The 12,209-nt window shown below is 50.3% G+C and overlaps 1 protein-coding gene across 1 annotated transcript; it reads left to right on the plus strand.

The window, feature by feature from the left end:
- Positions 1-3,625: 3,625 nt before the first annotated feature.
- Positions 3,626-11,807, plus strand: C15H16orf89 (chromosome 15 C16orf89 homolog). Its single transcript, XM_033840180.1, has 7 exons — positions 3,626-3,713; positions 5,317-5,446; positions 6,742-6,859; positions 8,221-8,356; positions 9,029-9,133; positions 10,597-10,683; positions 11,677-11,807. Exons 1-7 carry the CDS (start codon positions 3,626-3,628, stop codon positions 11,805-11,807), a joined length of 795 nt encoding a protein of 264 aa, XP_033696071.1.
- Positions 11,808-12,209: the final 402 nt, after the last annotated feature.

Raw genomic sequence — 12,209 nt, forward strand, 5'->3', positions numbered from 1 at the left:
ATAGAGACAGAGAGAGAGAAGGACAATGAAGGAACTAAAAACCAGAACGATTTTAAGTATTCATAGTAAGAAAGGAAAATTTCCCCACTGACCCTCCTGTCTCACCTCCCAAAGTAACCACACTAAAGAGTTCTGTGTGGATCTATGTGACAGCGCTTTGACTTTGAAATGGGTCCCCTTGAAGCCACCCCCTCTGCCCTTGCCTTGGGAGCTGCCCCAGAACCTGCACGTCAGGCACAGCGACCACCTGCCCTCAGCCCCACCTCACCCACCCACATATTAGACAAATGACACAGCGCCTCCTCCCTTGATGAGAGCCTGGATGGGGCAACACCAGGGACCCTAGAACCCAGCTCAGGACTTGACATGTATCTCCTTTGCTTCTCCCAATAGCCCTGTGACTCCCCTTCTTACAGGTGAGGTCATTGAAGGTCACAACATTAGTGAGTGTGTGGCAGAGGCAGGGCTTGAAACCTGAGGGTAGAAGAGGGTAAGGAAGGACGAGTACATACATACGGATGGAGGGATGGGCAGACAGACACCATGGGCAGCCTCGTTAATGCCCCAGTTCCCAGGGAGGCCACTGCCTTCCGTTACATTGCCAAGGGTGTGAAGCTGGAACGCATGCCCTGCCCACTCCGGGCACCCTCTGAGGTGGGACGGGGCTGGGATCCAGAGACCTTGGCCTCAGGGTGCCTTGAACTTGAGCAAGTCACTCTCTATCAGTTGGCTTTCCTGACCTGTAAATTAAGGGATGGGGACTTCACATCTCAGAGAGCCCCTCTTGTTCTCATGATCTAAGAGGATAAGGACCAGGTACCATGGTTGTGACAAACCAGAGGTAAACGCCTCGTCCTGGAATATGAAAGCCTGATTGAGGAAGGCGTTGGGATCGTTTCTCTAGGGAGATAGAGAAGCAGGATGCATCACAAGCCAGTCCTGCTTGTACTGCTTGCCCACTTGGCCAACATCACACATGAAATTCAGTCCTCCCAGAGGTCAAGAGGGTACTGTTTCCCTTTCCAGAGACAGGAGGCTGAACCTTGGCAGAATTTCCACGATTAAGAAGTGGGCTCGGGGGACTTCCCTGGTGGCGCAGTGGTTAAGAATCCACCTGCCAATGCAGGGGACACAGGTTTGAGACCTGGTCTGGGAAGATCCCACATGCCACGTAGCACCTAAGCCCGTGCACCATAACTACTGAGCCTGTGCTCTAGAGCCCGCGTGCCACAACTACTGAGCCTGCATGCCACAACCACTGAGCCTGTGAGCCACAACTACTGAAGTCCACGTGCCTAGAGCCTGTGCTCCACAACAAGAGAAGCCACCGCAATGAGAAGCCCGCACAGGGCAACGAAGAGTAGCCCCCACTCGCCGCAACTAGAGAAAGCCCTGCGCACAGCAACGAAGACCCAACGCAGCCAAAAATAAATTTTAAAATAATAATAATAAATAAAAATTTAAAAAGAAGAAAAAAAAAGGATGTGGACTCAGGTGTTGGAATCCCTGAACCACCTCATCCTAGCTGTGAGACAGGGGGTCAAAATAAGTCACTTTCCCCCCAGAACCTCAGATTTTAAGGTACAAAAGGGGATAAGAATAGTACCCACTTGAGGGGTTGTTGTAGGGGTTAACAAGTGATGATGGTGACAGGCTTCACCTGGAACAGTCGTTCTCAGTGACACACCCAAGCCAGAAAAAAACGGTTCTTGAGGAGTAAAGAAAAACATACTCTTTTTATGTATAAAGTGCAGATATAGATACGGCACACAAATAAATATGCAATATATCTGCAGTATTAAAATTTCACCTGGGGATTTCCCTGGTGGTCCAGTGGTAAAGAATCCACCTTACAGTGCAGGGGATGCGGGTTCAATCCCTGGTCAGGGAACTAAGATCCACTAGGCCCTCGAGCCACAACGACTGAGCTCACGCGCCTCAACTAGAGCCTGCATGCCGCAAACTACAGAGCCCACATGCCCTGGAGCCTGCACACCACAACTGGAGAAGAGAAAACCTGCACACCACAACTAGAGAGAAGCCTAAGCACCACCACGAAGAGCCCGCATGCAGCAACTAAGACCTGATGCAGCCAAAAATAAATTAAATAAATAAATCTTAAAAAAAATTTTTCAACACGGACTTCCCTGGTGGTCCAGTGGTTAAGACTCTGTGCTCCCAATGCAGGAGTCATGGGTTCAGTCCCTGGTTGGGGAACTAAGATCCCACATGCTGCACAGTGTAGCCAAACAAAAATTTCACAGGAGTTCTGAACAAAAACTTGTGCAGGAGGAACCCTCCCACATCACTGGTGGCTGTGGAAAATGGTGCAGCTGCTGTGGAAGGTAGTCTGGCAGTTCTTCAGTAAGTTAAACGTAAGCGTACAGTTACCCAGCAATTGCACTCCTAGGCGTATACCCTAGAGAACTGAAGACAGGTTTTCAAACAAAAACCCGTTAATGAATGTTTATATCACCATCATTTACAGTAGCAGAAAGATGGAAACAACTCAAGTGCCCATCAACTGATGAATAGATAACGTGATCTATCCATACAATGGAATATTTTTCAGGCATAAAAAAGGAATGAAGCACTGATTCATGCTACAAGATACATGAACTTTGAAAACGTTATGCTCAGTGAAAGAAGTCAGACACAAAAGGTCATATATTGAATGAGTATTTGTGTGAAATGTCAAGAGTAGGCAAATCCATGGAACCAGAAAACAGAGTAGTGGTTGCCAGGGGCTGAGGTTGGGGGGATGGGGAGTGATTGCTGATGGATGTGGGGTTTCTTTTTTGGGGGATGAAAATATTTCAGAATTAGACAGTGGTGGTGTTTGCACAACTTTGTGAATATACTTTTAAGAGACACTGCCAAAGTGTATACTTTAAAAGGGCATGTGAATTTGTAACAGGGAAGAGCTAAATTGGACTCCATGTTCAATCTGTTTCTTTGACTTTAACCTTTGCTTTTCGTTGCTTTTGTTATTATAATCATACATAATGGCCTGCCTCAGGGAACCCTGCCCCTTTGCCTGAAAGTTAAACTAAAGTGCCTCTGTTCAGCTCACAGGGAGATAATCTGAACACCCCCCCCACCTGTGGATGGCTTCAAGAAAGAAGAAATTAACACATCCCCTCACCAGGGGATTTTCGCAATTATGGCCTTTTTACTTTACTTCCTCATCTCCTCCCCTTCTCTGTACTATAAAAGAAACTGGCATCCAAACTCCATAAGATGGTTTACCAGAGACACTAGTCTGCCATCTTCTCGGTCTGCCAGCTTTCCGAATAAAGTCGTATTCCTTCCCTCAACACTTCGTCTCCCCACTCATTGGCCTGTCGTGCAGCGAGCAGAGCGAGCTTGGACTCGGTAACAAATTATATCTGAAAAAAGCTATTATTTTTAAATGTTCACGGGGAAATGTCTTAAAAGGCTGGAGAAGGGCAAGAATGAAAAATAGATTGAGAAACCCTGACCTGGAGCCTGCCCACAAGGAACATCAGATGCCCATTTTGGTGGTGGTATTTTTATTATTCTTACAGATCTATAATCTCTTAACTGAAACCCTGGGGACCAGATATGTTTCTGAATTCAGAATTTTTTAGAAAGGGCATATGGCATGCATACACGTAGTAGTCCCAGTGAAGTTCGGGACAGCACCCAGTACTCCAACAGTGACAAAGCAGGGAAACAGATGTACTTTCACAGTGAGTGAGCTGCATGAGGGCGCTAAGTCCTCACTGTCCCAATACGAGAAGCACACGTGGCTGTGGGGCTCTTGAAATGTACCCAGCCTGAGCTGAAATGTGCCACGAGTGTAATACTCCCCAGATTTCAAACTTTGTTGTAGAAAAATGATATTAAAAAAAGAATGCAAATAATTAATTTTTATTGATTTTTCATGTTGACAGCAAGTTGAAAAGATAATATTTTGGATATTGGGATCTATTTGTTCAAATAAAATAGATTGTTAAAATTCATTTCACCTGCTTCTCTTTGTTTTTTTTTAATGTGGCCACTAGACGATTTTGAAGCACCCACGAAGCTCGCCCTTTGCAGCTCATATTCTGTCCCTACTGGACAGGCTCCACTCTAAGAAATCCTCTGTTCAGTTCAGGGGGCAGGTGTGCCCTCAAACGATCTTATTCCAAACTTATTTTTTAAAAAGGGACTTCCCTGGTGGTCCAGTGGTAAAGAATCTGCCTTGCAATGCAGGGGATGCAGGTTCGATCCCTGTTCAAGGACTAAGATCCCACATGCCGCAGGGCAACTAAGCCTGCGTGCCACAACTACTGAGCTCGCGCGCCTCAACTAGAGAGAGAAAACCCTCACGCCACAACTAGAGAGAAGCCCAAGTGCCACAATGAAGAGTCCGCATCCCGCATCGAAAGATCCCACATGCTGCAACTAAGACCCGATGCAACCAAAAAAAATAAATAAAATTAAAAGAAAAAAAACAGGGGCTTCCCTGGTGGCACAGTGGTTGAGAATCTGCCTGCTAATGCAGGGGACACGGGTTCGAGCCCTGGTCTGGGAGGATCCCACATGCCGCGGAGCATCTAGGCCCGTGAGCCACAACTACTGAGCCTGCGTGTCTGGAGCCTGTGCTCCGCAACAAGAGAGGCCGCGATAGTGAGAGGCCCGCGCACTGCGATGAAGAGTGGCCCCCGCTTGCCACAACTAGAGAAAGCCCTCGCACAGAAACAAAGACCCAACACAGCCATAAATAAATATATAAATAAACCAGCTCCTTGTATGGTCCAGCCCTGCCTCCCAGGCTCCCAGCTCCCAGGTCCGTGGGGGTGAGTGGGGAGATAACTGGCCAGACATCATGACCAGACCCCAGCCCTCCCGAGCTTCGGCCTGTCCCTCTGCAGTCGGCGTCCCCCACCCTCTCCCAGGCCTGGTCCTTAAGACCATCCTAGCCCGTGTCATCGTGAAGTCTGTTCCATAGGAGCTCCACATTCTAATGGAACAAAAGGTGTCAACTAACCCTACTTATATGTCTCAAGCTTCCATGGGATGTGATAGATTTAGTCAGAGCCCATCCCAACACTGTTCCTAGTGATTTTTAAAAAAATTTTTAGAGAAAGAGCTTCCTTTGTGTTTCAAATGCAGTGTCCAACCCTCAGGCAAGGCTTGGAGCCCTGAAGGCACCCGAGTGTGCTCAGGGCTGCCAGGGGAGGGACAGCCAGTTCGTGGGCTCAAAACCACAGGAACCTGCGGGGCGGTTAAGCTCAGCATGGCCCACTGCTCCTGGGTCTCCCTGCAACCCTCTCCTCTCTGCCAGAGTTCCAGCCAGCCGTTGAGCCTGCTTTTGGAAGCTCCCGCACATCTGGACCCGCACCAAGGCCTCCATGGTCTACTCCACGTTTGAGCAGCAGGACTCCTTCTCAGAGGAGCACAGTGACCTGTGCCTGGTGCAGCTGCTGGGAACCGGGTGGCCCCCTGGATGGGCCCCGCTTCCTGAAAATCCCAAAGTGCTTGCCCTCCGCCAGTCCTCCCATCCCACTCACTCTCCAAATTCCCAGGGGTTTGGGCAAAACCAGGCGCAAGCTCCCCTGAGAGCTGTTCCTTCTCCCACCCATCACTGTGAGTCAGCCCCCCTCTCTCCACCCGAGGCTTCCAGCCCTCTCCAAACACCTACCTCCACGCCCTGCACTCCCCAACTGGCTGGTCTCCCCACACCAGAGGGATCCTTCCAAAAAGCACATCTGAACACCCCACCCCAGTGCGAAGCTTCCTTGTTCTCAGGAAAAGCCCCAACTCCTCTGCCCTTCCAGGTCCCCGGGCCACTCCGGTCCAAGCCCTGGGGCCTCTTTTCAGACTCTCAAAGGCACTGGCTCCCTCCCACTTTAAGCCTTTGCCTGTGCCTGGCAGTCGCCTCTGTGGGGCCTCCTCCCACCCTGCCCCGCCCCAGGCCATGTGCCTAAGTAACTCTGCTCACACTTCAGGGCCAGCTCCAGCCTCCTCCCTCCAGAACCTTCCCTGACCCCACCGCAGGGGGCTGACCTCCCATGGTGGACCGGTTCTCTTAGCCAGATGCAGTTCACATTTGTTTTATGGTTCTGTAGAACAAATGTGAACTGCATCTGGCAAGGAGAACCAGTCCCAGAAGGCAGGACAGGGCTGTAGGCCCCAGAAAGAAGGACCCAGCCTAGTTTAGCTCACCTGCTGTGCAGTGGGCTTGGAGCAAACCCCCAAGGGGCAGCCCTAGGTGCAGGGACCCATGAAACCCATGAGCAGAAGGGGCAGCAGGTGCCCGAGCTCCCACCTTCTCAGCATCCTTCAGAGAGGTGTTTGGGCCAGGACACAGTTGGGCTTGCAGACGGGCTATGCTCCAGTGAGGGACCTGCCCTGTCCCTTCCATGGGGCAGGCTTGGCACAGGGGGGTGGGCATGCCAGGCCCGGGGATCTGCTGTTCTGGGTCCAGGGATCTGCTGTTTAGGGCAATTCTGGGAAACATGGTACTTGGGGGTCCCACGGAGAAATGGGAAGTCGCAGCCCCTGGTGGCTCCCCTAACTCAGGATAGCTCCAGCATCGCCTCCCCTGGGCCGGGGGGAACAATTTAGCCAATCCAGACACAGGACACCTGTGTTTATCTGGCATGGCTGTGTGCCTGGACCCTACTGGGGGGTCTAATAACTAGAGGGGGCATCAGGACCAGGAAAGGCTCCGTGCCCTCAGGCTTCATTCAGGACACTTTTAACAGCTTGGAACCACTTCTCCCACAGGACAAACAGCAGCCAGCCCTGCAGGCTCTCCGATTTCTGCAAGACCCTCATGACCAGGCCCGGCTGCTCTGGCTACTGTCTGTCTCACCAGCTGCTCTTCTTCCTCTCGGCCAGAATGGTGAGTGCCTGGCGTGGGCTCAACCACAGCCCAAGGAAGAGGAAGAATGACTGAAAGGGGCTCGTTACAGTGTGGTTTCGTATGTTCATACCTGGAAAATAAGCAGGTTTTAAACCCCTGCTTCAGACCTCAGGAGGCGGAAGTGAGTAGCCTGTCATTGTTCAGCCATGAAATCCAACCACAGTGGTGTGGTGGGGCGGGGGGTGGGGGTAAGGATGAGATTCTGTTGCACTTTGCATGCTGAACTGGATCACAGGGTATTAGAAGAAGAGAGAGTGAAGCAGCAGAAAGAACTCAGTAAACAACAGATGGAAAAAGGTCTTAGAACAAAGTCAGTAGCTAGCTGCTTCCAGAAAACCAAACCAAGACCAAAACAGCCCCACCATCACTTCTCCTGTGCCCAAACACTTCCAAGCACAAGATTTGCTAGATACACATTTTATTTTATTTTATTTTGGCCTCACCGTGGGGCTTGTGGGATCTCAGTTCTCCGACCAGGGAATGAACCCAGGCCATGGCAGTGAAAGCACCGAATCCTAACCACTAGACCATCAGGGAACTCCCGCTAAATACTCATTTTAAACATATATTTATTTATATACAAAGTAGGGCTTGCTATCTCTATTCAAAAATGTTACTCAATGTCCATAAATTCTTAGCCAAGAAAGGACTTGCTGATTTTGTTTAATAGATTTTTTATTATTATTTGTAAGCTGTCACAGCCCAGTGTTTTTGTAAATACAATAAAAGCCAAGTTACAAGGAAAGTTATTGTGATTACTAGATTCAGCAGATAGAAAGTTGCTCTGACATATTGCTATAGAAGTTTCCAAAGCCTGTTCTCATCCCCTGTCCTTGTCTCCGTGCAACCGCTCCGCGGCCCAGGCTTTGAGCTGCACTGTAGCTGCCTGCTTGCGGGGTTAGGCTGAAATCAGAATGCGGTGACAGAGCGCTTTAGAGCGCCCCCTAGTGTCGGGCGTCATGTCAGGCACTTCCAGGTTATGGTACCGGCCCCCCCACACACACACACACACAAGCGCCCCTCGGGTGCAGCTCCCCTCGGCATCGCCCTTTCCCCATGAAAACTCTTGAGGCTCACAAAGGTTAATTTAGGGGGTGGAAGTCGCACAGCTCCTAAGCTGCAGAGCCGGGGCTCGAACTCAGCTCTCTCTGTCCCCCAGTGACTAAGCCCCACCAGGCTGGGAGTGTGGATAGGGAAGAAATTTTGGGAAAAGGGAAAGGACTTGCCCCAAAGGCAACCACTTAAAAAACCGTTTCAGAACAGCAGGTCTTTTCCTGTAACAGCGTGCATGAATCGCTCAGACCACCAACTTCCTTGTCTCTTGGTGTTTGTTCCCCCAGACGGAATGCACGAAGGGGCTGTTCCGCCAGAGCCAGCGCTACATGAACCTCTTCTGTGCCAACATGATGGACCTGAACCGGAGAGCTGAGGCCATCGGATACGCCTACCCCACCCGGGACCTCTTCATGGAAAACAATGGGCCCCCGCATTCTGCTCTAGGAACAAAGCAGCAGGGTGTCCCTGATTCCGGCCACACTCACAAACACACACATACACTAGGGCTGCCAGGTTTAGCAAATGAAAATATAAGAGGCCCAGGCAAATTTGAACTTCAGGTAAACAACGAATACATTTTTAGTATAAGTGTACCCCAAACATTGCATGGGCTATACTTAACAATTTTTTTCTTTTTTTAAATTTTTTTGCCACACCGTGTGGCATGCTGGATCTTAGTTCCCCAATCAGGGATCAAAACTGCGTCCCCTGCAGTGGAAGAGTGGAAGCACTTAGTCTTAACCACTGGACCACCAGGGAAGTCCTACTTAACAATTTTTTATTCATCATTTATTGGAAATAAATTTAAGTGGGCATCCTGTATTTTATCTGCCACTGTTTTGACTGCTTCCTGCCCCCAAAATCTGACCCAGTGACGGAGCTCTGGACAGACTGAACAAGGCAGGCCCCAGGTTTGGGGGCCCCTGCTTACTAAGGCAGACCCTCAGGGCTGCCTCCTTGCAGCCACTGTGCTGAGTGCTCACCTGCTGGTGCCGCCTCTCTCTAGCAGGTGGCACCATGGTGGCCTTGGGGAGGGGGAAGAGGTGGGCCTGGGGGATAGGCCTGAAGAGGGTCCCCTGTCTTTGCTTCCAGTCATGTTCTGTGGAATCAGTGGCTTCTCCAAATTCTATAAACTCCGGTGGCTGGAGGCCATTCTCAGCTGGCAGAAGCCACAGAAAGGATGCTTTGGGAAGCCAGGTGAGCTGTACTTCCTCCCTGGCTGGGAGCAGGGGTGGGGGTGGGGGCGCTGGGCTTCTATGCCAGTTGGGGAAAGGATGTACTGGTGTTGGGGGGGTGCAGAGAGAGGTGTGCAACATGCATGTCCATGCACACACACACATACACACACACACACACACGTGGAAATAGGCTCAGAGTTTTGGAAGCCAAAACTTTGCAGGATGAGGGGCGGTCTTGTTGGAAGATATCGGACCCCTGCACCTGTGTTAACAAATTCATTTCTTCATCAAGTATTCCCTGAGCACCTACTATATGCCGGACACAGTTCTAGGCTCTGGAGAAACTAGGCAGGGAAAAGAGAAATGAGGAAAAGAGACAGAAACCACCTACACAAACCAGTAAGTGAAATGCGAGTTCTGATAATGATTGTGAAGGATACATCAGGCTGAGAAAGAAGAGAACATTGGAGAAGCTTCTTTAGGCAGAGTAGTCAGGGGAGATGTCTGAGAGGTGGTGACACAGAAGCAGGGGTGGAGGGAACTATATTCAATATCCTATGATAAACCATAACGGAAAAGAATATGAAAAAGAATATGTATATGTATAACTGAGTCACTTTGCTGTACAGCAGAAATTAAACACAACATTGTAAACTGTACTTCAACAAAATTTTTTTAAAAAGAAGAAGCTGGGACTTCCCCACCGGTCCAGTGGTTAAGACTGCATGCTTCCACTGCAGGGGGCGTGGGTTCAGGGTTTGATCCCTGGTCGGGAAACTAAGATTCCCACATGCCGCGAGTCATGGCCAAAATTTTAAAAAAATAAAGAATAAAAAGAAGAAATAGGGAAAAAGAAGAAGAAGCAGCAGAAGGTGGAAAGGCAGAGGATGCAGCCCCTTTCCAGCCATGTGACACCAGACAGCTGGTCCTCTTTGGAGTATATCACTTCACCTCTCTGAGCCTCAATTTTCCTGTCTATAAATAAATGAGCAAAATAATCTCCACCTTCCTGAGCTATGAGGAGTAGACATAATACATATGAAACCACCTAGCTTTTGCCAGGTACAGACAAGGCTCCCAGTAAATGCTGGCTTCCCAAATGAGAAGCTTAGGATGCTCAAAGACCAAAGCTTTTGAAATAAGATAGTCTGTTTTAAGACAGAGGCGTTTATAAAATGAAGATTCTCAGGCCTCCAGACCTATAGATTCAGCAGGTGGAGGGGCTGCGGACCCCCATTTTCAATGAGCTCCTCTGGCCATTCTGATATGGGTGATTGGGGGACCACAATTTGGGAAACATCAGTAGATGCATATTGAGGTGGTGTGGAAGTATCTCTACCCAGGGGCACGAGGAAACTTCCAGAAGTGCCTCCAGATTCAAGAGAAGACTTGAGTTGCTTGAGGTGTTGTGAAGAGTAGGGGGCTTAGCCAGTAATATTTAAAAATCCATCTTGAGAAGTTCACCTTTCATTCTTCTCTCAGCTGCTGAAGATGAAGAATTACCCAAAGCCATTCAGTACCAACAGCATCTTTTGAGAAGAGTGAAGAGGCAAGAAAAACAATTTACAGGTAATGAAAATACCCAAGACATGAAACCAAAACCTAGAAAGGATACATACGGCTTGCATTCAAGGAAAACAGGCTCCCAGCATAACCCAGGAGCCAGGGTGGGGGGCCTTTGTGTTTGGGAGCTAGAGGGAAGGGTAGGAGTCTCTGATGCCCTCCTCTTTGAAAGTGGGGAGTCCAGAGATGCTGTCTCCAGTGAAGGGAACATAAAAGAGAAGTTTCGGGGCTTCCCTGGTGGTGCAGTGGTTGAGAGTCCACCTGCCGATGCAGGGGACACGGGTTTGTGCCCCGGTCTGGGAAGATCCCACATGCCGCGGAGCGGCTGGGCCCGTGCGCCATGGCTGCTGAGCCTGCGCGTCCGGAGCCTGTGCTCCGCAACGGGAGGGCCACAACAGTGAGAGGCCCGCGTACCGCAAAAAAAAAAAAAAAAAAAAAAAAAGAGAGAAGTTTCAGTGTATTACACACTGAAAGTCACAGAGATAACCGCTCTCGGTCAAAGTCTAGTCAGGAAAACAGAACCTGCATCAGGAACTTCAGCAGGGGGAATTGAATATAGGGAACTCAGAGGTGCTGCAAGAGCTGAAAACAGAAAAGGTGAGAAAACACAGACATTAACCACTGCAGGAAGCCCCCGTCCTCCCTGGAGGCAGAGCTGGAGGGACGGTGAGAGGAGATGGGGTGAGCGGAGCCTGCAGAGGCTGGACGCAGAGGAGACAGAGAGGGGCAAGGGGAGAAATACCCTGGCTTCTCCCCTCATCCCACCTGTGCCTGCCTGTGGTGGGCAGGGCAGTCTGGGAAATGTAGTTTGGAGGGGTTGGTGCACTGGGGTTTGGAGCAAAGAAGGGCAGAGAGGGGATCTTTGAGCCAGGGGACAAATGATGAACACAGTTCTGGTGGCCGCACGTCCCCAGGCTGGCCGAGGGAACATCTGAAAAGTACTCCCAATGGAACAGTGGCCACCCCCCAGCACTCACAGCAGGGCCTGTGCCTCCCCAGATGGCTGCTCTTCCCACAACACGGCCATGGCTGTCGCGGCCCTGGGCGGCTTCATCTACGTCCTGGCGGAACTCCCGCCAGCAGACGGAGAGCTGCGGCCGCCCACACCGACACCACCCAGCAGCCACTGACAAGGATGGTTCCATGCCTGCCACCTGCCAGGAAGGTGAAACGCACGCCTTTCGTCCTTCCTTCCTTAGTCCTGGGGCCTGGGTCACACCCTGAGAAGGAGGCAGCCCAAGCAAAGCAATCCAGTGTCATCCCCTCAGGGAGCAGGGCTGGGGATGTGGGGCTGGGATGGACCCAGGCTCGGAGCAGATGAATAAATTTAGAGTGCAGTTGAGTGGGGAGTTGAGTCTTGTTCCTCAGCCTTTCAGACAACTTCACTTGGGATAATTATAGCACCTATCCCTATATTACCTCCACAGCTGTGACAGTTATGTCTGTAGAGTACTGAGAACAGTACCTGTAATGTAGTAGGTGCCAGGTAAATGTTACCTGCTCCTGCACAGTGAGGATGTCGCATTCCGTGG

This window comes from Tursiops truncatus, chromosome 15 (assembly GCF_011762595.2).
Source record: "Tursiops truncatus isolate mTurTru1 chromosome 15, mTurTru1.mat.Y, whole genome shotgun sequence".
In the NCBI taxonomy this organism is placed as follows: Eukaryota; Metazoa; Chordata; class Mammalia; order Artiodactyla; family Delphinidae; genus Tursiops; species Tursiops truncatus.